A 22,215-nucleotide genomic window follows, 5' to 3' on the forward strand; every position below is an offset into this window, starting at 1 on the left:
AAGATGGCTGTTTTAATTGGTCATATGACAGGAAATTGTCATTCTAGTCACTTTGGGTGTTTTCTCCAATCTGGTTTCCAAAGTACCTACCTGTCATTCACAGCATGGGGGAAATGCTTGAAAACCTTTGACGGTGTTGCACCACTGCAATTACAGTTAGAGGTAAAGAAGTATGTGAGAAAAAGCCTGTGGGAAAGCCGGGTGATTTGAGACTCAAGCCGTGCTGCAGGGTTCCTTTTTCTATATGCTGAAAGTGTGCTGGCTGCTGCCGCACGGAACAAGGCAGTTCAGCAATGCAGCATGTGTGTGGCTATCCAGGAGGGATTACAGCTGCATGTATCTACTGGTCAAACAAAGTAAGACCATTAGTGAGTTTAAGATTAGAGGTGAAGCTCTGGGATGGAAATGCTTTGTTTTAAAAGCACAATATGCCCATGAGGGAAGATTACGATGCATGCCAAAGCTGTCTTTCCTGGGAATGCCACTGAGCTTGGGGCTTTTCTAAAACTCAGGTCAGCTGATCAACTCAAGTGCTCCTCATGATCGACTGGTCAAAATATTTCAAATCTGTGCTGTTGCACTCAAGGAAAGGCTTAGCATGTTTAATGTGTCACATCTCTCTGCATGTCAGGATTGAGTGGCCGTCCCATCCAGGTGCCTGCCAACAGACAATACAGTAAAAGCCCCCTTTGTCTTTCCCCTGGGCCACACTGATCTGGCAGAGAGGAAGGGCTGGCTGGCTTCTGGCAGCTCCCATTTATCTGATGTTCTTTTATGTATAGCTATAAGGATGTGGAGATGACAGTGCCATTAGTTGTCTTAATCTTCCGCGTTGGATAATGCACTTGCCAGCTGTAGATGAACTGCTTTGCTATACGCACTAAACAAGTTAGACGAGCCATTTACTGTCCAGCTCCCCGGAGAGGCATTGCTTGCTGCCCCTTGGACTTAAAGTGCACAGGTTGTGTTGAAAGACCTTTATTTACTGTATAGGTCAAAGACTCATGGATGGTGAAATGTGAAGCAGTCCAAAAGTACAGCATCATCACCATCACCATCCTCCTTTATTTCATTTTCGGTTTGAGCACCCCCCCCCCCCCCCCACACACACACACACACCTGCTTACCTTCTATATTATTGCCTGAGATATAATGTCGCTCTTTGATACACATGTTGCTCTTGGCTGAGCACTGATATGAGCATTTCAGATTAACCTTGACATTACAGACTCCTACTGTGGTATTTTTCTGATGAAAACATTAAAAAAAACAAAAAAACATCCAAAATAAAAATCGAACAAAATAATCATTGCTGTAGACTAGCTTGGATCTTTTGTTTTTTGTTTTTAGAGCCCATTGTGATGAAAAAATATGTTTTTGGTGTTTTTAGCATGTTCTTGTGGCGTTTTTCTGAAAATGGAGAACATTTATATTTATCAGAAATTGGCTTTGAAAACGCATTCCTGAGTATTTCTTTATTCAAATCGTTGTGAATCAGGACCAGCTGAAAAAAATACATTTGAAAAAGATCACATTTGATAAGGTAAAAAATATGCTGTGTGTGTCACAGGCTTCCTGCTCCGCTTCATTTTGATGGATCCACTTTTAGACGGCTAACGTCTTCATTTTCCTCGTCCGATCTGGCATCTGCTCAAAACTGTTGACTTAGTTGCACTGGTAATGTTGGGTTGGGATTGTGAGGGACTGCAAGCTAGCAGGACAGCCTGTAAAGAGAGAGCTCTAAGCAATTGGGAGGGGAAAGAGGGGCGGGGTCGCCCTCAATTCCTGAAAAATTTCTAATGAGGCACTATCGCTCTGCAGAAACTGTGTTCTAGAAACAACACAGGTTTTTTTTCATTTGGGCTGAAAAAAGTGGCATAATCATTCAATAAAAGACCACTGGGAATGCTTTGAAAATAGATCAAAAGATGATCAGAGTGGGACTTTAAGAAAATCATATTTAATTTTTTCAACAATACTGTTTGAATTAGATAACCAAGCTGGATTTGTTGATAAAAACAGGTTATAGTTAGGCAAAATTTGTGGACCAGCTGATTCACTTCAGACAGTAACAGTGAAACGTTGTCATTTGTAAAGCAAACTGTGTGACTTCACAATAAAAGCGTACATCACTAATGCACACTAATTGTGCATATCAGCATCATAACAGAAAACATGATGATGTTTTCTTTTGCACATTTTTCAACACAAACGCCAACATTTAATTCAGTTCCAAATAGATCCATCTCTCTCTCTTTCTGTCTGACGTTGTTTCTCACACTCTGTTGGGTTAATTGGTCGCTCCCATCAGCTGGAGGTTTTCTGTTAATACACTGAGGAAAAGCTGTCGTGCAGGTTTCCTGGGGCGCTTAAGTATGCCAAGGCATCTAGCATGCATCCCATAACTAGGATTGAGCTCTTTGATGTGATTGCTTCTGAGAGACGCCATAATTTATTGATGCTTCCATTAAAGAAGACGTTTGTTTGAATGGGAAGGAGAGGGGCACAGTGGTGGAGCCGAGGGTTCTGAACTAAAGACACACAAACAGCAGAAAGCTCCAACTCCAACATCACAATCTTTTCAGTTTTTCCTCCAAATGTCCTACATTAGCAAATGTGCCTCCTCCTCTAATAAATGAAAAAAACAAATGATTTATTTGTTTTTTTGCCTGAAATCATATACACAGACCTGACTGTGTCAAAGATCCAAAACCACAATTACATTTTCAGACATGTATGAGAGTGTATGACACTCTCTTTGGATTTGGACAGTCGCTTCTGCACAATGTTGGAGGCAGTGAAAAGATGCTGTGAGGATGTCTGAGCAAGTCTGGCAGAGGCCAAAGACAGTGGCTGTTGACACAACCGGGGCATCTGAAAAAGACCAACAAGGTCAAGTAGTCTGAGGAGAAGCAGAGTCTGAACCAGTGATGGTGTTAGAATGTGTGATGGGAAAATCTGATTGCAGAAAGCGACTCAGATCAGAAGAAGTGAAATATGTGTTAAGGTGCTTACTTGCTCTGGGGTAGCACAAGGCTTTAGGAAGACAAAAATATGTATTTTTCAGGAAATAAGAGCATTTAAATTCACTGTACCCCACAGTTAAGAAAAAAAATGTAAAATATTTATATTAAAAATGGATCAAGGTACAGTTATTCAAACTTTTCTAATATAAATAAGAAAAAAATTCCCTAAACAAAATCCAAATAAGCTATTATTGCTCCTATGAATGACTGTACAGCTTTATAAATATCAGGATTATATCTTAGAGGATTATAAAATTGTTACCATGAAAATACATATGATCAACACTAGTCAAAAATCTGAAATTTAAGTTTTGAATTATAAATTGATCAGTTGATTTGATTTTAACCCTTTTTTACATCTTTACTTGCAAAATCAATTTATAAATTTAATATATTGCTTTTTTTAATTCTTGTATAATTGTTTTAGGTAATAATAGTTTTAATGTTACAAACACTTTTCATAAACAAACAAAATTGGTTTAGCAATGGAAATGAAAAAAGATTAAATATTTAATGGACTATTACATCTAAAGGAACCATACACTTTTAGAGCAAATTGTGGAATATTTGGTCCAAATTAATTAAATGTTTAAGTCCTCTATAATCAATAGGTGTAAACAAAGCTGTAAACAAAGTATATGTCACATCAGAAACCCTAAAACTCTTCAACTTTGACTGCCTTAAAAAGTATGGACAAACATCTGCCCAAAGATAGTTTTTTTTTATAAACCAAATATTTTTTTCACCACTTTTATGTGTATGGTTTTGTGTGTGTGTTTTTTTTTTTTTTGAAGGTATGTTTGGAGTGGACACGGCTTTTGGCAAACTTTCTGGTCCCGAAAAAGCTTTTTTTTAAATGAAGAAGTCTATAGTCTGAGTGGCTTAACGGCTGTGATCTGTGAAGATTGCTGAAGATTTTGAAGGGAGTAAAAGCACAGAGCAAGACATCTGCCCTGCTTTTGGCTGACCCAGAGCAATCTTGATTCAGTTGGTGCTTTTCACTGCAGTTTGCACCATGAGCCCCATGCCTAAAAGAATGCCATTAGTAAAAAAAAAAAGAAAAAGAAATAAGATGTAAATAACACAAAAACATGCAAATGGAATGAGTAATTCTATTTTGGAAAAAAAAAAAACATTTGAATTGCAGAGGATTGCAAAGTAGATTTTTTATTTATTTATAGGTGACTAAATTATACCCAAACAAAACCCTGCCAGGCATAATGGCGGGAAAGCGATTTAGGGCTGTTCTGCTCCGTTTAGGTTGTAGTTTATTGAAACATTTTGGAGAAAACCTTAGTACCCAGAAATAAAAAAAAATCATGGAAAAAGCTGTTTTAATCCTACATCACACCCTACAACATTCATTAACTGGACTTGTCCTGGAAATGTTAAATTTTTTTGGCCATATCTTTTGCCATAAATTTGCCAAAGTATGTTTCTAATGTGCTTTAATGTAAACCACAACCGAACATTTGATAACATGTTTTGTGCCACAAAACTATAATGCTTGTCTTTTCTTGTGTTTTTTTTCCTGTATTTTTAATGGAAAATTACAAATATGTTTGCAGTCTTTGCAAGATTATCACATTTTTTAACTTTGATGGAAAAAAAACAAGAAGTCTTTTTGGTGTCACTTGGATTTGCAAAATGCATGAAGACTAAATGTAAACAAATAAAAGTACCTAATTTGAGTGACTACATGTGTGTACATATCAAAACCTTAGAAATTTAGTGAAAATGTTGATATTTGTTAACATGTGTTTTCTTTGTCCGGTATTCATCCCAGGGTCCTCCAGAGAAGTGAGAGCTTCTGCTGAGGTTTCAGCACAAATGCTCAAGAAGCTTAAAGGCAAGAATGAGTTTACGGTTCTAGCCACCGTCAAACAAGATCGTCTCAATTCTGGAGTCATTCTCTCCGTCCACCAGTCGGATCACAGGTACACAAGTCATCAGGACACTTTGAAGCTCTAAAAAGTTTTTGTGCAATAAACCTCAATGTAAAGTACAGTGGGAGGAGCTACTGTCCAAAGTTTTTAGCCTTGTTGCTACATGGATGTAACAACTGTTTATCTCATTTACACATGGAAGACACTGATGATGTTGAGATTGCATTTATTTATTTTGAAGAGCTCTACAAAAGCATCTGTAAACACCTCTGCATGCCTGGGTTCACAACATCATTCGGAGATTTTCCAGTATGGGGAAGTCCACCATCTACTGCAGTCTGAATGACGGCAGATTACTTCCCTTTTCCAAAAATCCAGTTTGACGACTTACTGTCCCGTATTAGTCAAAGGACCATTTTATTATTGTATACTCACAAATAAAAAAGTATGATAAAATTTAGGAGGAGATCGATTTGATTCTCTTCCATGTTGGTTTTGGATTAAACCTGCTGTTTGCGTCATTAACACATCACGAGCTGAGTTCCATGATTGATTGACTCAATGCCAATTCTTCGCCTAAATTCTGAATAAATTCTGTCCCGTCTCCCAAAAGGTTCTATTACCAGACCGCATCGCCGTGCTCAACGCTCAAATCACGCGCTTGGACCTCTGATCACACCTGTACAATGACTTAACATTGAAACTGGCCGCACTAGAGGTGCAAATCACGCTCGATGTGAACGCAGCTTTAGACTCTTAGGTTTTGGTCAATTTACTCACCTCACTGTATAAATATCAAGTATTTTTATCGTCCTGTGAAAGCAGTTGTTAAAAATTTTGGAAGTACACTGAACAAACAGTGTCAGTGTGCTCTTACACAGCACTAAAAGATTATGGAACCAGCTGAGTGACAGCTAGTTTGTTTTAAAAAGCTTTTTTAACACCAAGTACTTATTTAGAGTCTGTTGCTGCTTCTCAAGTTGGTGCAGAGGCTTAAATAATCTGCAAAAACATGTCTTTAGTTCTTTTACTGCGGTGCTTTTGTAACACTATAGTGGCCTGGAATAAAGAGGCACAATAAACATATAGCCTAAATGAAGCTCTGGTCCGGGTTAAGACATGCTTTTTAGTTAGTCTTAGACCTCCTCAGGATTATTATACTGATATGTGACCCGAGCTTGAGTTGGTAAGTCAAACGTTAGCTGCTTTACCGAGAATTTGATTCTAAAACCTTAATGTATTGATAAAATGTCATTGCCAGCTCAATGAATGCTGCATAGTCAGTCATAGTCTTGCACATGCACACTAAGCCCAAATCCTTACCCCTTTCCCATGACACACTATTTGATTCTGATGTGCTACATTAATGTAAATGTAGAGCATTGCATTATAGTCACTCACAATTTTAAGTATTATTGTATGGATGTAGGTTAGTGTTCTATCAAAGCTGCATTTATCCGAATCTCTTGAACTAGGGACTCTTTAATCAACAGATTACTCTACTGTACAGCTTTCCTTTCAAATCTAGCACTGACTCACTGTAGTAATTGTTGAAACGTGCTATTTTGTTGTTTCTTAAATGAAATTGCACAAACAAGTGTATATTATTTAATCTTCTATATGTAGGGTAGGCGTGTTCTCGAACAGGTAACTGTTGATTGGTCACAGAATTGGTAGAATTATAGTAGAAACAATATGTTGTGTGAATCCCATTAAAGCTGCATAATTTCCCCTAATTAAACTATAATTTGTCTACATTGTGTGTGTTTTTGTTCAGTCATGCCGTCAACTAAATGTTTGTATTTGCTAAGTATTTAGAGGTTTAACAGAATAAACGGGGCCAATCGTTCTAGGAGGCTGCAAATTATTCAGACTCCATCAAAGCATGGAGTCTGTAATTGTGAGCTGAAAACTGATTAAACAGTGTCTGTAGTTGGTATGCTAATGCTTTCATTAGTTTGTGGTAGCTGAACCGTTGGACGATCAGAACAGCAATCTCACTTTCTCATAATGCACTGATTGAACAGTTTGTACATTAAAGTCAGTCCTGAGCAGAGAGCTCACAGGGATGTTAATGACTTTCCCCGCTGGTGATTAGCTTTCTCAGTCATTCATATTCTACAAAGCAGCACCACACAATTTTATTTGGAAACGTGACAAAGACTAATTCTGCGTCAGAAGTGTAAGCGAGTGCAGTTATAGAGCTGGGATTAATGTACATGCACGACAAGGGGAGAGTAAATCTTTTAGATGCGGTTTGCAGATATATCAATTCCATGGCTTCACTTCCATGAGCGTCTATTTTTTCTTTTTTCCTTTTGAATAATGTTTCCAGCAAATAGCTCCACTTTAAATAAGTCTGACATTAAAAGCAGCGGTGATGAGTGTGTACTGGCAGCTGTTTCCATTAGCATCCCTGTGCTGGGTGAATCTCTGCAGCACGGTAAAGAGGATTCTCCCAGAATACTAATACTCCAGTGTAAGAAGTTGAACCTCCACGCTGGCATTTCTTTCATGCTGCTGATGTTGCATTTACCGGTCAGATTCTGAAGCTCCATTGTGCTTGACTACTGATGTGGCGTCTTCTTTCCAAATGGTTGTTTATAATGTAACGCTAAAAGTGGAGTGCAGTCAGTTAAAAGTGCCCTTTTCAGTAAATTCAGAAAAGTTAAGTTTGCATCTGGACGTACACACCGCACGTGGCAACACACTTTTGAGCAACCACTTCCAATAAAAAAAGTCTATGTAAATGCGCGTTTATGAGCGTTTTTCTGGCTTCTGTGTTTAAAACTTTGGCGTTCACACGGAGCTACGCAAGTTGCCGTGACCAATTTTGAGATCAATGTACAAAAGTCGTGACCATTGGACGCACGTTGAAAGTAAAACCAGGTTGAACTTATAGTAAGTAAGTACATTTTATTTATTTAGCGCCTTTCACAGGTAAAATCACAGAGCGCTGAACAATAAAAACAACACAAAACAATACAATAAAAACACAGAAACAATCAACTTAAAAATTATGTAAAACAAAACTAAATAAAATAAAATAAACGTAGAACAGAGATAACAATAAACCAGTCAGCTAAAAGCATGTTTTGATAAGAGTGTCTTTAGTTGACTTTTAAAATAACTTATGTATAATGAATGAATGGCATGTGAATAGCGTCCTTTTAATTTACATAAGGGCCAACCAAAAATGATCATGGAGGATAAATAAAGAATTTGTGTCCGGCTGGAATTCTTTAATGTATCAGAATAGAGCAGATTTTCACCGCTTATTGACATTTTGCACCAAGTAGGTGGCAGACATGCGTTAGTAAACAGTAGAAAAAGAAGAAGATGCCCCTTACCTGCCTATCCTGGGGAAATACATGGCTAAATGGACTTTCCATAGCCCACGTTTAGCACATTCTCTAGCTTAAGGCCAACACCAATAGGGTTTGAGCAAGATCACTGTTCTGATAAATATATTTCTTTAAGAAATATTGGCAGCAACATTTTGCTAAATTGTCTAGATTAGCTTGAACATTTAAAACTCTCGTTCACACATAACTCTGTAAGTTTTTACTACTGTTATCGGGCTCTACGTACAAATCACGTGACCATTGAACGCCCATTGCCAGCTTACTCCGGCTGAACTTTAACCTAACAGGGGTTTCAGAAACTCACCAATCTCGGAGAAGAGACAGTTAATCTGGTAAACCCAGACACAGCGACGAGCCCGTCGACATCAGTTTGTTTTTCTAATAAGGAAACACCATGGCCACTTTCCGACATGATGGTAATCCGTATCCTTCATTGCAAGGATGCTAGCAATGGACCGAACCCTTTCAGCTTCACACCCAATTAGCGAGATTTGCAACACTTCAACATTTCGCACCAAACCGCTTCCTATTCTGGGTGGCAGACATGTGGTGTGGAGAAAGATGAAGAAGCCCCTCCCTGTTTATCCAATGTGATTTTTTTTTTTTTTTTTGCTAAAGGGAATTGCTGTTTTTATTTTTTTTAGGTTTTTGGAGCTAGAGAGCAGTGGACAGCGCAGTGAGGTGCGCCTTCACTACCGCACCAAAAATCAGAAGGATCACACTGAGGTGTTTCCATACAGCCTGGCTGATGACCAGTGGCACAAGATCTCTGTGGCTGTCAGCGCCTCTCATGTCATACTACACGTCGACTGCAACAGGTAAGATGTTCCGTATGTAAATACAGAATGTCAAAAGAACATTTTCTGTTTCAAAATGATTCTAAATGCTGATAGAACTAGAGTCTCCAAGGCTTTTTGACTGCATTAGGAGACAGAGACAATTAAATCATTTTACAATGCTTAAAATGAATCTTGACTTACTTTAATGTCCTTTACATGCCCTTTACTTGATGTTCTGTCTTTTAGCTCTCTGCATTAAATCACAGTTTAAAGGTCTTCTCATTTTTTTGTATTTTGCCTCCAAGGAGCCAAATCTTATTAAAATGTTTAAGTGGATAGTTCTCCTGGATCTTTCAAGGTCTTTCAAAGTTTTGTCTGAACTTGAACTTTAGCAACTTTTTACAGCTCCACCTTTTAAAAAGGATATACATATGAATATTTTTGTTCAGCTCTTAAAGCGTATCAATAAATAATTTGGAATTTAAGTTGATAGTATTTAACCTGATTTCCACTAGCTTTGAGATAACATGATTGTTCCTCGGATGCTTGGTCGGAGCAACTTTTCATTATACATTTGCCTTAGTTTTGTGTGATAAAACGGGAGTTTGTATTGTGCCAGATGAAAATCCTTTCAAACTTTTAGTTTGTTTTTTGGCACATTTATTTCAAAAAGCATCAAAAATCAAATCAAAATTTAGCTGTAGTTTCATTAAAGTGCCGTATAGTGTTGTTTCTAAGATTGTTGATAAAATCAGTTAAACTACAAAAGTACTTTAAAAACGTGTTTGGAAAACTCTGATTGAAAATATAAGTTTGAGGATTAAAATATAAACTAGTGTGTTTATGACCAACAGAGTTAAAATGTTGGAGAGCAGCGATCTCTAACATAAATTAGACTGTTATGAATACAACTTGTTATCCTAACAATGTGGTACGAACCACAATTACACTCCTTTCCAAGTGGAGTTTGCTTGCGGTCCTCATGGTTGTGTGTAGCTTCTTCCTACAGTCTAAAAACCTGCTTCATGGGTTTGTTGTTGACTAAACCGTCCCTTAGGAGTGAGTGTGTGTGCGAGCCCTGCCCTTTAACTTAGGACTGTAACGAGAATCGGAATACCCAAATATTAGCGTCCTGTTCCCGAAAATACAAGTGCAAAAATTTGCAATGTCTGAGATTGCTGATTTCCAATCTTATAAATATAAAATGAAAATCCTGTAACTCATTTCCTCTTAAGATGGTTATTTTTTTCTGTAATTACATTTTTGCAGAACATTTATACACTTTTGTTCCTCATGTGATTCTTTTTGGTTTTGCTGTCTTCATACTAATACTTTACATAACATTAAAATATTAATTAAAGAACTGCCTATTATATAAAAAAAAAAACTAGATTTGAACACTGGTGACATCTTTTATTCGCTAATCATCAGTTAGACTTGACAGTTTGTTCACAAAATGCAGTTCAGGGGAGTACGACTTTGGAGAAATCACATCCTTTCTCTTTTAAGCTCAGTCAGACTCAAACTGCAAGTCAAACCAACATCAGCAATCCATTATATTGGGTCAGCTCAAATCAGATAACTTGATTAGCTTTTCAATCAGGCTTTTTTTCTTTTTTTTTCTGCCTGGGCTGTCCAGCAGACAAAGAAAAACAACAGTTTGTGACTGAAGATTAAACACCACAAAGTGAGAAAAGTTGGTTAAAAACCCAAATTCTCGACCTAAGAAGATTCAGTCTCATTTAGGGCCCCTAAGGGGATTCTATTTATTTAAGTTAATTACTCTTTCCTTGCGACAAGCTCGTTTTGAGATCCCATCTTACTAAGACGCATAATAAAGGATAACAACACCTAAGATAAACCCATAAAGGACGTGCACCTGGTGCTCAGCTTTCCTTTGGGTGTGACTGTTCTTTCGTGATGATGCTCCTTGGCACAATAGAGAGAGCAGACGGCATCACCATGTGCTCTGCTGAAAGCATGCGGCTTTCTGTACCCTCCCAAGAGGAACAAAGTTAACCGGAGGATTTATAAGGGCAGGACCTGCCCTGTGAACGGTTGCTGGTTCTAAATCTAGATTCTTTTTTGATCAATTTCTAGATTTATTTTTTGTGTTGTCAGCAGTTGGTAACTTCCTGCATGTTTTTTTCAGGATCTATGAGCGTGTGGTTGAAGCTCCCTCCATGGACATACCTGAGGACACTTCCTTCTGGCTCGGACAGAGAAATGCTGCTCATGGCTTCTTCAAGGTTAAAGCTGCTCAGCCAACATTTTAGTCAGTGAAGTTATAGGAAGAGCATGAAGCAATATCTTCTCTTCCCTCACATACATTTATACTATTTTCTCCTCCTTTGTCTTCTATTTTTTATTGTAGCGGCTAGGTTTAATTGCTTGCATTTCCCAAGGCTTACTGTCTTATTTAAGTGTTTCTCTGCTCTCTGTATGAATTGACATTTATTTCCTCCCATTGTTTGTTTCTTCCTTTAGTCTGCAGCCAAGACCAGTGCAATTATCTCAGCTACCCCCACATCACTGATTTGGGAGAAATCATTAAATAGACTCAGAACTGCACTTATTAAGCCCAGTCTTCACGGTTGTTTCTGAGACAGGGACATATAGCATATTGGCTTTGTTTTTGTTTTTTTTGGACTACCCTATTTTGAGGCCAATATGTCAGTGTACTTGCAGCTGATCTGTTTGATGCTGAGGCCATGTTTGTGTATGTGTGTTACAACTTTAATTGGTGGTTGAAAGAAAACTGGAAGGTCTAAAAAAATCCAGCACTTAAACAATACAAGGCAAAACTACAGTATTGGTACAACTTGGTCACAGATCAATTATTCATTTATCTAATTTTTTCTCTGTCTATTACTCTTATTAGTTTTGAACTTCACGATTATTAGGTTTTATGATTCCAGCTTTTATTTTGAAATATTTTTTATCTTGAGGCAACAAAAAAAAAACAATTGAGACGTATAAATATATTTTACTGTATTGTTTCATTACATTTATTTCAAAGCCCTGCAGGAAGCTTAACTCAATATCACACTGAAAAAAACTAATTGGATTCTCACTTTTTTCCTCTTTATGTTTTATATTGGTGACGCAGGAATTTTGCTAAAAATGTGGAAAATGTATGTGTGTTCTCTACTACTTTGCCATCATAAAGGCAAATATGCTTCACTGAATTCTAATTGTAAGGTTTTATACTCCCCACTTCCTGTAATTAAATGCACTAAATTCCCAGAAGAGTATCACAGGAACTTTACTCCCATATATAAAATCCTTAGATGACTGAAAACTTATTGCCTTTGTATCCCACCAATTTTGCTTTCTTTTTTTGGATCCAATATTACGGTGGCCCTGAAGTGCAAATCACACCAACAAATCACTCAACACAAGAGCATATTAAAAATCACAATAAAAAAAAAAAACAATAATAAAAATGTACAGAAACCAAAACACAATTCCAAAAAAATATAATATAAAAAGAAATGTTTTGGAAAATAAAGTAAGTTCCAAAAATCAAAAGAAAATTTTAGAAAAAAGGAAACACAATAAAAAAAAAACGGAACAGGTTGGTACTATAGGACATCGCTTATTGGATGATGATGTTCGATTTTTTATTTTTTTTTTAAATTGACAAAAATCATTATCTAATCAGCAATGTCCCGCAGTGCCAACCTTTTCTGGTTCCTTCTTTTGTTAATTTTTTTAATCTTTGATTTTGATTTCTGGAAATTATTTTTGTTTTCTGAAATGTTTCAATTTTTATTTTGTTTCTTTTGTTTGTGTTTTAGTTCTGGAATTTTTTTTTAATGTTTTTTTATCATTTTCTATTTTTTAATTGTCGTGATCTTTAATACGTTTTTGCGTTGTGATTCGTTGGCGTGATTTGAACTTCAGGGCCACCGAACAATTTAGATCTGACTGGTTTTCTCATGAACTGGTGTTGTCACAAAACCTTACTAACTCATTCCGCCTCATTGTTCTAGCTTTTGAAGCACATCTTCATTTTATTCTTCCACTGTGGCTTCAGATATATTAAATCAAACGATTCAGCATTAATCACAGCACAAGTGAATTTGATTGCTGCAGATGGATGTGAAAATTTGTACAGTTGCTTCAAATAAATGTAGTGTTATGGTTTCATTATGTGCTGGACAGGCACAGCTTCCATCAGCCTCAATTTCTGCACTTTGCTGTGAAAGCAGCAAGTCATTTCCGCAGGATTTTATATTTACTGCAGGTAAATTGAAGTGGCAAGACAATTTAAAAAACAATTCCTTCTAAGTTGCACCGTTCCCTCTCTGTATGGGTAATAAATGCTCCCAAGGAGGGGTAGGGACTGGGTTGCCTTGGCAACAGAGTAAATGTGTGTATGTTTGAGGGTTTGGACAAAATGCTATCAAGTTGGACTTATGGTTCAAATTGAATCTGTATTTCTTGATTATGCTTTGCAGAGAAAACTATTGAGAAAACTAGAAATTCCAGTAAAAGTCCCCACATCATTGGTTCAGTTAACTTCCTGTGCCGATATGAGATGATTCATTAAGGCAAATATCTTCCAGCTGTACTACCTCACAACCACTCCTGAAATTGAAAAAAAATGGATCAACTCTGTCTCAGGTTACCTGCTACCAGGCTGTGTTCGCCTGCATGACTGCAGCACTTACAACACTTAGGTGTTTTTAACTACACATTTGTTGGCTCTGTCTGGACCCCTTTTCATCTCAAGATTATCTGAAATTACAGAGAATAAACATAACCCCCATCTGGATCTTCATCGACTCGTCACATATAGCCTTCTCCATGTTATGAGTGGTGCCTGTCTGTTTCCTGTGATGTATTATGCTCTTTGATCCGAACATTATGCGTCTGTGTGCAGGGAGTGATGCAGGATGTGGAAGTCCTGGTGATGCCGCAGGGTTACATCTCCCAATGTCCAGATCTCAACAGGAGTAAGTGCTTATCTTATTACATTTGAAAAAAAACAAAAAGTTACCTGCTGGACACTATTTGGTAAGATGTATATATTTCGTAAGTTAAATTCCTTAATTAGCAACAAATTGACCTCACATTCCAAGCAGTAGTGGAGCTAGAACATTTTATATAAGAGGGGGAGTATTTGGTAGGGTGGCAAATAGGAACAGCAGAGAGGACGGCCACTACAAAAGAAATATGCATTTCAAACTGTTTTGTAATTGCTATTATTATTGTTAATATTAAAACACCAGTACAGCTGAGGTCCTATTACTGCTTGAAGAAGCTTGTTATGAATGACTTTTTTGTTGTTTTCTGTAATGATACTAATATAGACACAAAATTGGGGGCTGCCCCAACCCCCCTTTCCTCCTGTAGCTCTGCCCCTGCCTTAAGGCTGGATTTAGTGTTTTTTGTCTTCACCTGGATCTCTTCTTTCCGTTTTGGGATTAAAAAGCCGTAAATTGACAGTCTAGTCCACCAGTACAACAGAAATTAATTTAAGAATATGGGCAGACTGTCCTATAAAAATCTCTTAATCTTTTAAGGATATGTAGGAGAGTGTTTATTTTTTTGTAAATTTTTAGGCTTTGCTACAAATTTTGTCCCATTCTAGCTACAAAAACCATGACTTTGTTTACCGTATTTTCCGGACTATAAGTCGCACCGGAGTATAAGTCGCACCAGCCCAAAAATGCATTATAAAGTAGAAAAAAACACAGATAAGTCGCACTGGACTATAAGTCGCATTTTAACTTTCACAACCTTATATGACACAATCATAGCAGACTGTTTATCTAATAATTTCACAGTAATTTTTTCTCAAACTTATTTATTTATTCCTTTCATGAAGCATCATTGGCTAACTAATACTCTGTTTTCATCCTGTATTTGTAGAAACAGTTTTCACTTTTATTGCATTTCTGAATCTATGAAATCATTGGAAAATAGAATATTATGTTGTTAGCCTTCAAGATCTAACTGTAAAAAAAGTTTGCTGATTCTCTGAGTCACTTAACATACTCTTAACACCTAACATACCTCATACATCAAATTGACCCAGGAACATCATCTCTGTTCCTCACAAATGAACATAACAGGAGGGTTAACAATGTATTTATTTTAGTTTATTTCTAATATAAGTCGCTGCGGAGAATAAGTCGCACCCCTTGCCAAACTATGAAAAAAAGTGCGACTTATAGTCCGGAAAATACGGTAATTAAACAACTTTTCTTTTAATTGGACGCAATCTAAAGCTAATACCAGGTGGGCATTAGCAAGATCATGAACACGCTAAACGTAGGTTCTTGAACACCCATGGTGTTCACACTGGACAAGCAGGAAGGGGCTTCTTCTTCTTTTACTTTTTCCACAGTCCGCTAGCGCATGTCTGCCATCTACAGTAGGAAGAGGTTTGGTGCTAAATGTTGAAGCAGTGCAAATCTCACTAATCTTGCTCCAGGCTTGAATATACTAATTATTTGGTGTCTTATAATGGCCCCACATATGGTGTCCATTTCATTGGAAACGGCCGCTTGAAAGCACATTGCCAAGGGTGGTGTGAACGTAGCCTGAGAAATGTTGGCAACAAGATTCTGCTAAATCGTCCAGAGCATTGTGTCTTAATTCAAGTCCTTAGCTGAAACACTTAGTGTCTTTAAATCCGGGTTAAAAACTTACCTGTTCTCAGCTGCATTTAATTAATATGTATTCAAAAGTTTAGGTCCGCACTGTTTATCTATGCTTGTTTTAAATTCAAATCTTGTTTACTATCTTTTAACTTTATTTTAATAATCACATTTTTACTATTTGTTTTTAATTGTTCTTTTAATTTTTTATGTAAAGCACTTTGAATTGTCTCTGTACAGGAAATGTGCTACATAAATAAACTTGCCTTGCCTTGCCTCATTTAAGTCATTACCCTTTTTTGTGTTTTCTTTTAGCATGTCCAACCTGCAATGACTTCCATGGGCTTGTGCAGAAAATTATGGAACTGCAGGACATCCTTGCAAAAACCTCAAGCAAGGTAATTCTGTAGTAATGAGACCTTCGCTGATGTCACTAATTCAGCCTTTGAAAAAAGAATAAAGCCAGTAATTATGGCTAAAAAAATTAAACTGTCAAGAAGGTATAACATATCTAGAGTGCTTCTGTCATTGCAATGGGCTATAAAAGATGTAGAATATTATATATATGTGGTTATTATTCTCTTTTGATTAAAAATCTGTGTGTAAAAGGGTTTAATGGGGTATAATGTGCATTGATTTCCTTTGGGTACCTGTCCGTCTGTGAATACAGACAAGGAATGACAGGCTGACTTAAATTGCATTTTTTTTCATTTTTATTTAATTTTTTTTCCTCTTTTTTCGCGATGGGCTGTGGTGTGCAGCTGTCCCGGGCAGAGGAGAAGATGAATGGGCTTGATGGCTGCTATTGTGAGCGGACTTGCAGCGTCAAGGGGGTCATCTACAGGGAGGATGAGGGCTGGACAGATGGCTGCAAGAACTGCACATGCACGGTGGGACTTCACACACAAACACAGGGGCTTGATTGAGTGTGTGTTTGAGGTTCAGGCGCAACAAGAAAGCAAGGAGGGGCACTTCAGTGAGGTGCCCATGTGATTTTTCCACGTCTACAGGTGTCTGAGCATGCTTTAAGTTCTTTGCTTTGCTGCTTGTTCAGATGATTATTTCTCCAACTCCATGAGCTGGCTTTGTGATCCTCCTCAGTAGAAAATGTGTGAAGTTGGAAGCCTGTAAGTGTGGGATTCAATGTGTTAGATGTGCAGAGTGCTGGGGCCCCATTATTGGCATTTTGCTATTGTCATTATTTTGGTGCATTAAAGGAGATTTGATTCAGTAATCCAACAAAAGGTAATGTATTATGAATCTGCACTGTGCTCGGGATTAGGCAGAGCAACAACTGTGCTTAGTGATGTTACACAGTCTCAAGGGCTTTATATTTGCACAGCAAATAACTACTAGTACAAAACAAAACAAATAAGAACCTACGTGAGATCTCAGGCTACAGATTTGAACCCCTCCATATCTACTCAGCCGTGCAACCTAAAGCACGTTTAGTGATATCGCTCCACTTTAACCAGCCAATAATCTGCATTCATGCTCCACTGCACAATGCGTAAAAATAATGCGTGCCACATCTCTCTGTGCACTGCACCTAATTGCTTCTGACAGATGATAATTATCATCAGGAGTTTGTTCAGCCCACTCATCCAATGAGATGACTCCAGGAACACCGTTTTGCCATTCCCAAGCTGCAATTAAAGAATTAGATGGGATATGTTCCTTACTTTATGTGTGGAGAATTAGCTGCGACCTTTAAAATTCAAAGGTGATGCATTAAGATGTTATCAATTATGTGGATCAGGTTCAGAGATGTTGCTGTCACAGAGCTTTCATGCGTGGAAACGATGTTAATTGCAGGCTTAGCAGGAGAAAAGGAGATGCCTTTTAAATGGACTAGATATGCTGGTTTCTGCTGAACTCTATTTGTTACAACAGAAGGATGTTTGATTATTAGTGCTGGTATAATCGACAGCAATAAAGTCGAGCATCCGTATTCCTGCGATGGTGTGATGCTTCTTTGTTTTGTGCCAATAAAAATCTGAGGGTACAATGAATTCATGTCAGTACAAAATCTGACTAATCCTTTCTGATTAAATGAAGTGGATAAATGATTAGAAATAGTGTTGCAGTCCACAGCCGAAAGGTGACTCTTGTTAGGTCGGTTCCTGTCTGTCTGAACAAAAGCTGCATGTTGTAACCCTCATAAATGTATTTATGCAGGGCCTCTGAGTCACGCTGCATTAGAAATTTGAATCTTTAAAGACTCACTCCAATGAAAATGGTGTTTTCAACAAATTCTCTACATAGAGGACCCATATATGAAGAAAATTAAGAATAAAATGGCTTTTCTGTGTATTTCTTTATTCAAATCGTGAATCAGGATTTTAAGAAAAAAAATGCAGTTTGAGAAACCTTGTAGTTGTAACGTAGAAAATACGCTAGGCAGGCCCGCTCCGCTCCATTCTGATGTATCCACTTGTAGATAAATAGATTCAGGTATGTCCTCGTCTGAGCTGGCATTTGGGTTAAATCTGTACGGCTGGATAGCTCCAAATTTGGTCGCCCGTTTGGTTGCACCGCTAATGTGTGAGGGGCTGTAAGCTAGCAGGGAAGGTGTAAACAGATGGATCATGGGAAGTGGGGGCATAGGCTCACGCTGTGCTAACAGACAGCCCATAACTCAGAGGCAAATTTCTGATGAAGTCCTGCCGATCGGAGTGGGACTTAAAATAGAAAAGTTTATGTAATAACAGTAAAATATGATTTCATTTTCACAGAATAGATCATATTTCCCAGAACGTGCCTTGTTGTCACGGTTTAATCAGTGTGTTTTTCTGTTCCCACCAGAACGGCACAGTACACTGTGAGGCCATCTCCTGCCCTCCCCCTCAGTGCCCAGCAGGAACGGCCCCTGCCTACATAAAGGGTGCCTGCTGCAAGGAATGCCAGCGTAAGTGAGGCGCTCCTAACTTCAGCACCTTCCCACACTTCTTGGAATCACAGACACTGTTGCATACACACAAACACACACTTAGTAGCACAACAACCTCAGCTGCAGATCTTGAGCACACGCAAACGCCCCCACCAGGGCTGCTCAACAATTGACCAGGGCTCTGCTGTGTTGCTAAGCTACCTCATAACATGTCCCCTGAGAAGACCATCCTTTTGCATATACATGAACCAATCAATTATTCACTAGTTGGTTTGGAAACACAGATGGCCACCAGTCACACACACAGGAGCTCGTAAATCTGTGAGTGCTTCATGTGATGTGGCGTAGTTTGTGTTTCTGGTGACACGTTGAGGCTGGAAGAAAAGGGAAAGAAATGCTTAAGGTCTGATTTTAGTACAGTCTTCATAAATGCCCATTTTTAACTTACAGCACCGATGGGCTCTGGCTGGAGGCATAAATAATTCTGTTTCATCGCATTTCAACACAGAAGTTCTGTTTTTTTTTCAGAAAGACTTTAAGCTAAGCAATGAACTCGTATTAACCTCCTCCCAGCAGCACTCAGCCTTTCAATTTCCCACTTCATATAAATGTAATTCAGAGGGTATTATCATTTCTGAGCTGTGCATTGTTGGGAGAACAACCCAAATGAGTGTATGGAGCAAATATGCTTTATTTCTGCATTCTCGTTTTTAATTGACATCACTGCAGAAATAGTAGGGACCATAATGGTTAAATTAGATGATAAATTGCATTCCTGCATTGTATTTCTTTGCAAAATTAACTTCACTCTTGCTCAAGCTCCCTTGGTTTGAGAACCAATCATCACAAACTTCCACACACCTCTGCTGTTTTCCCCTGCCACCAAAACACCAGATAGGGTTCAATTCTCCATCAGCGCGGAAGCCGTAGCGTTTGGATTTTAATCATCCTTCAGCAGCATAGTTCCCCCTGACCCCAAAGGGTGAAGGATGCAACCCTGAGGCGGAAGCGCCGCTCTATCAGCCGCTGTCTAACACAAATGTAAACTCTACACTGCTGTGTAGCCTTATCTCAATGAGAAAGGCAAACACAGGTAATTAGGCATGCGCTGGCTTTGGAGCGAAGGGAGCCACAAGTTTCTCGACTACAAAGACAGGATTCGCTCTACGAATTACAGCCTTATCACGCAGCACAAAGTCTTACAGCGAGGGAGGAGTCTTTTTTTTTTTCCTTTCTTTTATTGTCTGTCAAGTAAAATGTCAAATAGGATTTTTCAAAAGTCTTTTGCTTTCATGATACACCATTTTGTGATAACGCCTGACCTGCCGTGTCAATCATTCCTGCTCTTTATATCAGGAGGAATCTGTCTGGCCCCAAGCACTCATCAAACGGACTCTTTTTGAACACCCTTCCCCCAACATCTACAATTTTATGAAGCAGCTTGTCTTAAGTGCAGCAGGGATGAGAGCTTTGTCTCCTTCCTTATGACTAATATCTGCCCCCCCTTCTGTTTGTATACCATATTAATTTTGGCATGCATGCTTTAGTTGGGCTCATTTGCTTGAGGGTTTAGAAATATCTCCACATTTTAAAGAATTGCATGCACAAAAGCATCCTTAACTTGAAATATATGGTAATTACAATATAGTTTGAATAATACATAAGAATTTCATTGCACTGATAACTTAACGTCCCTGTTGCATATGACCATAAACTCCTTTAATTAACAATATATTTGCAAAAATAGAAAAAATGTGATTATAATTAGCAAGTATGTGACTGAGGTTATTTTGATAGACTGTCTAGAACAGGGCTCTGCAAACTTAGGCTCTTTTATTCCTTCATTGCATCTCTTTCCCTTTTAAAAAAAAAGCAAACAATTGGAAAAAATATTAAGTTAGTTAATTTAGGTAAATATTCTAATCCATGCAGCACAACAGTGTGGAGTTGTTGCTCAAAGGCAAAACTCTTGAAGTATATATTTGCGTTTACATGCATGGATTGAAAAAAAAAAAGATTCTACATCAATGTTGACATGTTTATTTTTGATAGTAAAAGAAGAATAAAGATATAGGATCACCAAAAACAATTCATCTGCTGCAGCATTTGATGCTCAGGATGTACTTTATTTTGAAAGGCACTTGCATGTGCTGCAGTCAAAAGTGAAGAAGCTAAAGTTATTTGGAGAAAATAATAACACTTTCAGAATTTACTTGATATAAATTTTAAAAGCTACATTTTCTAAATCAATGCCTTAATGGCCACAAAAACATAGATAGTGTTTGTTTTTTTATGAAGTAGGAGATTTTGGCTCTCTCTGGGTTTTTTCAGTAAGAAACTGCCCCAGATGGCTCTTTTAGTGTGAAAGGTTGCAGACCCCAGTCTAGACCACACTGTCCTGTTTAATTATTTTTTGATACAGCTGACGATTCTCATTTTCTGCCTGTGTGTGTAAAAAGGACATTGATAATGTACTTATTAAAGCTTTACAGCTTAGTTAAAATGAAATTCAGTAATATTGTAGAAAGAAACTTAATAATATTATTAGTCACCTTATTGAGTTTTTAAAGAAAATCATTGCAAATATAAAAAAAACTTCCAGAAAACAATAAAAAAGAAATATAGAATAAAACAAATTATAGTTTAAATTAACATACTGTACAGTAAACCAAAAGCAGTTCAAAATGATAATTTACTTTCAGTGGAATTGAACAGCAATTATCTTCTGTATTTGAATTTGATACAGCTGGCTTAGATATATACGTAACTTGAATTATTTTTTCTCCTCAAGCGATATTTTCTGCAGGGAATCTTATCAGAAGCAATGTTCTGCATCATATGCATGGTTCTAGTTTGTAGGCCTGACTATGGAACCTGCAAACCCTTCTTTAATGACCTATTTAGTAGATTCTTTTAAATTTTCTTTATTGCTTCCATGTCTCTTTTCTTAAAGGCTTTCTCCTCTTTTATTAAGGATTAACTTCATGTCTTAGTTTAATACTGGCGTGACCCCTCGCTATATTTAATGACATTGGTAATCTCCTCAGTCACACACTTAATTGTGACATTGATGTCATTTCCATTAAGCTCACAGAGAATATTCCAGTCTGTGACCACATGATGAGGATCAGGTTTGCAGGTGGAAATGAGAATTGGAATGTGATCTGTTTTGTGGGGTGAAAGATTTTCAGATAAAGTGAATACATTCTTCATCTTTCAACAAATGGATAATTTATACTTTTTTCATGAAAACTAGGTAAAAACAAATTTAAAAGAACAAGGAGAGGCTGTGATGACAATTTCCCGATGTTTGTGTGTTTGTGATGGCAACAACCAAGCTGACTGTTTAAAATGCTTGTATGGGCTGCCACCTAAGAGGCGCCATCTTCTAGCGTTAAACACATCAATTCTCTGCTTTCATGTTAAATATTGTCATTGCAATTGTTAGAATCAACTATAGAATCACAGGTTGTTTTTTTTAATATAAACGAAGAAATCTACATTGTTTTTATGAAAACATGTTTCAAGTGTTTCCTAATTTCAAAATATTGATTAAATATCTATATTTTTATGACATATGTGATAAATATGAATGCCAACATCAGAATTTCCTTGATTTATGTGTTTATTTACCATGTGTTTAGTGTACTTATCCGTG

At 37.5% G+C, this 22,215-nt stretch overlaps 1 protein-coding gene across 1 annotated transcript in view; it reads left to right on the forward strand.

The window, feature by feature from the left end:
* nell2a (neural EGFL like 2a) overlaps positions 1 to 22,215 on the forward strand; it is a 96,299-nt gene that overhangs the window by 9,192 nt on the left and 64,892 nt on the right. Inside the window, exons 3-9 of the mRNA XM_004069509.5 lie at positions 4,813 to 4,963; positions 8,922 to 9,095; positions 11,209 to 11,305; positions 13,945 to 14,017; positions 15,983 to 16,065; positions 16,429 to 16,557; positions 18,473 to 18,575. Of these exons, the coding sequence (XP_004069557.1) occupies positions 4,813 to 4,963; positions 8,922 to 9,095; positions 11,209 to 11,305; positions 13,945 to 14,017; positions 15,983 to 16,065; positions 16,429 to 16,557; positions 18,473 to 18,575 (810 nt within the window). The remainder of the gene's footprint in view (positions 1 to 4,812; positions 4,964 to 8,921; positions 9,096 to 11,208; positions 11,306 to 13,944; positions 14,018 to 15,982; positions 16,066 to 16,428; positions 16,558 to 18,472; positions 18,576 to 22,215) is intronic.

Source organism: Oryzias latipes, chromosome 6, assembly GCF_053564925.1.
Source record: "Oryzias latipes strain Hd-rR chromosome 6, Olatipes_Hd-rR_3.1".
Lineage (NCBI taxonomy): Eukaryota > Metazoa > Chordata > Actinopteri > Beloniformes > Adrianichthyidae > Oryzias > Oryzias latipes.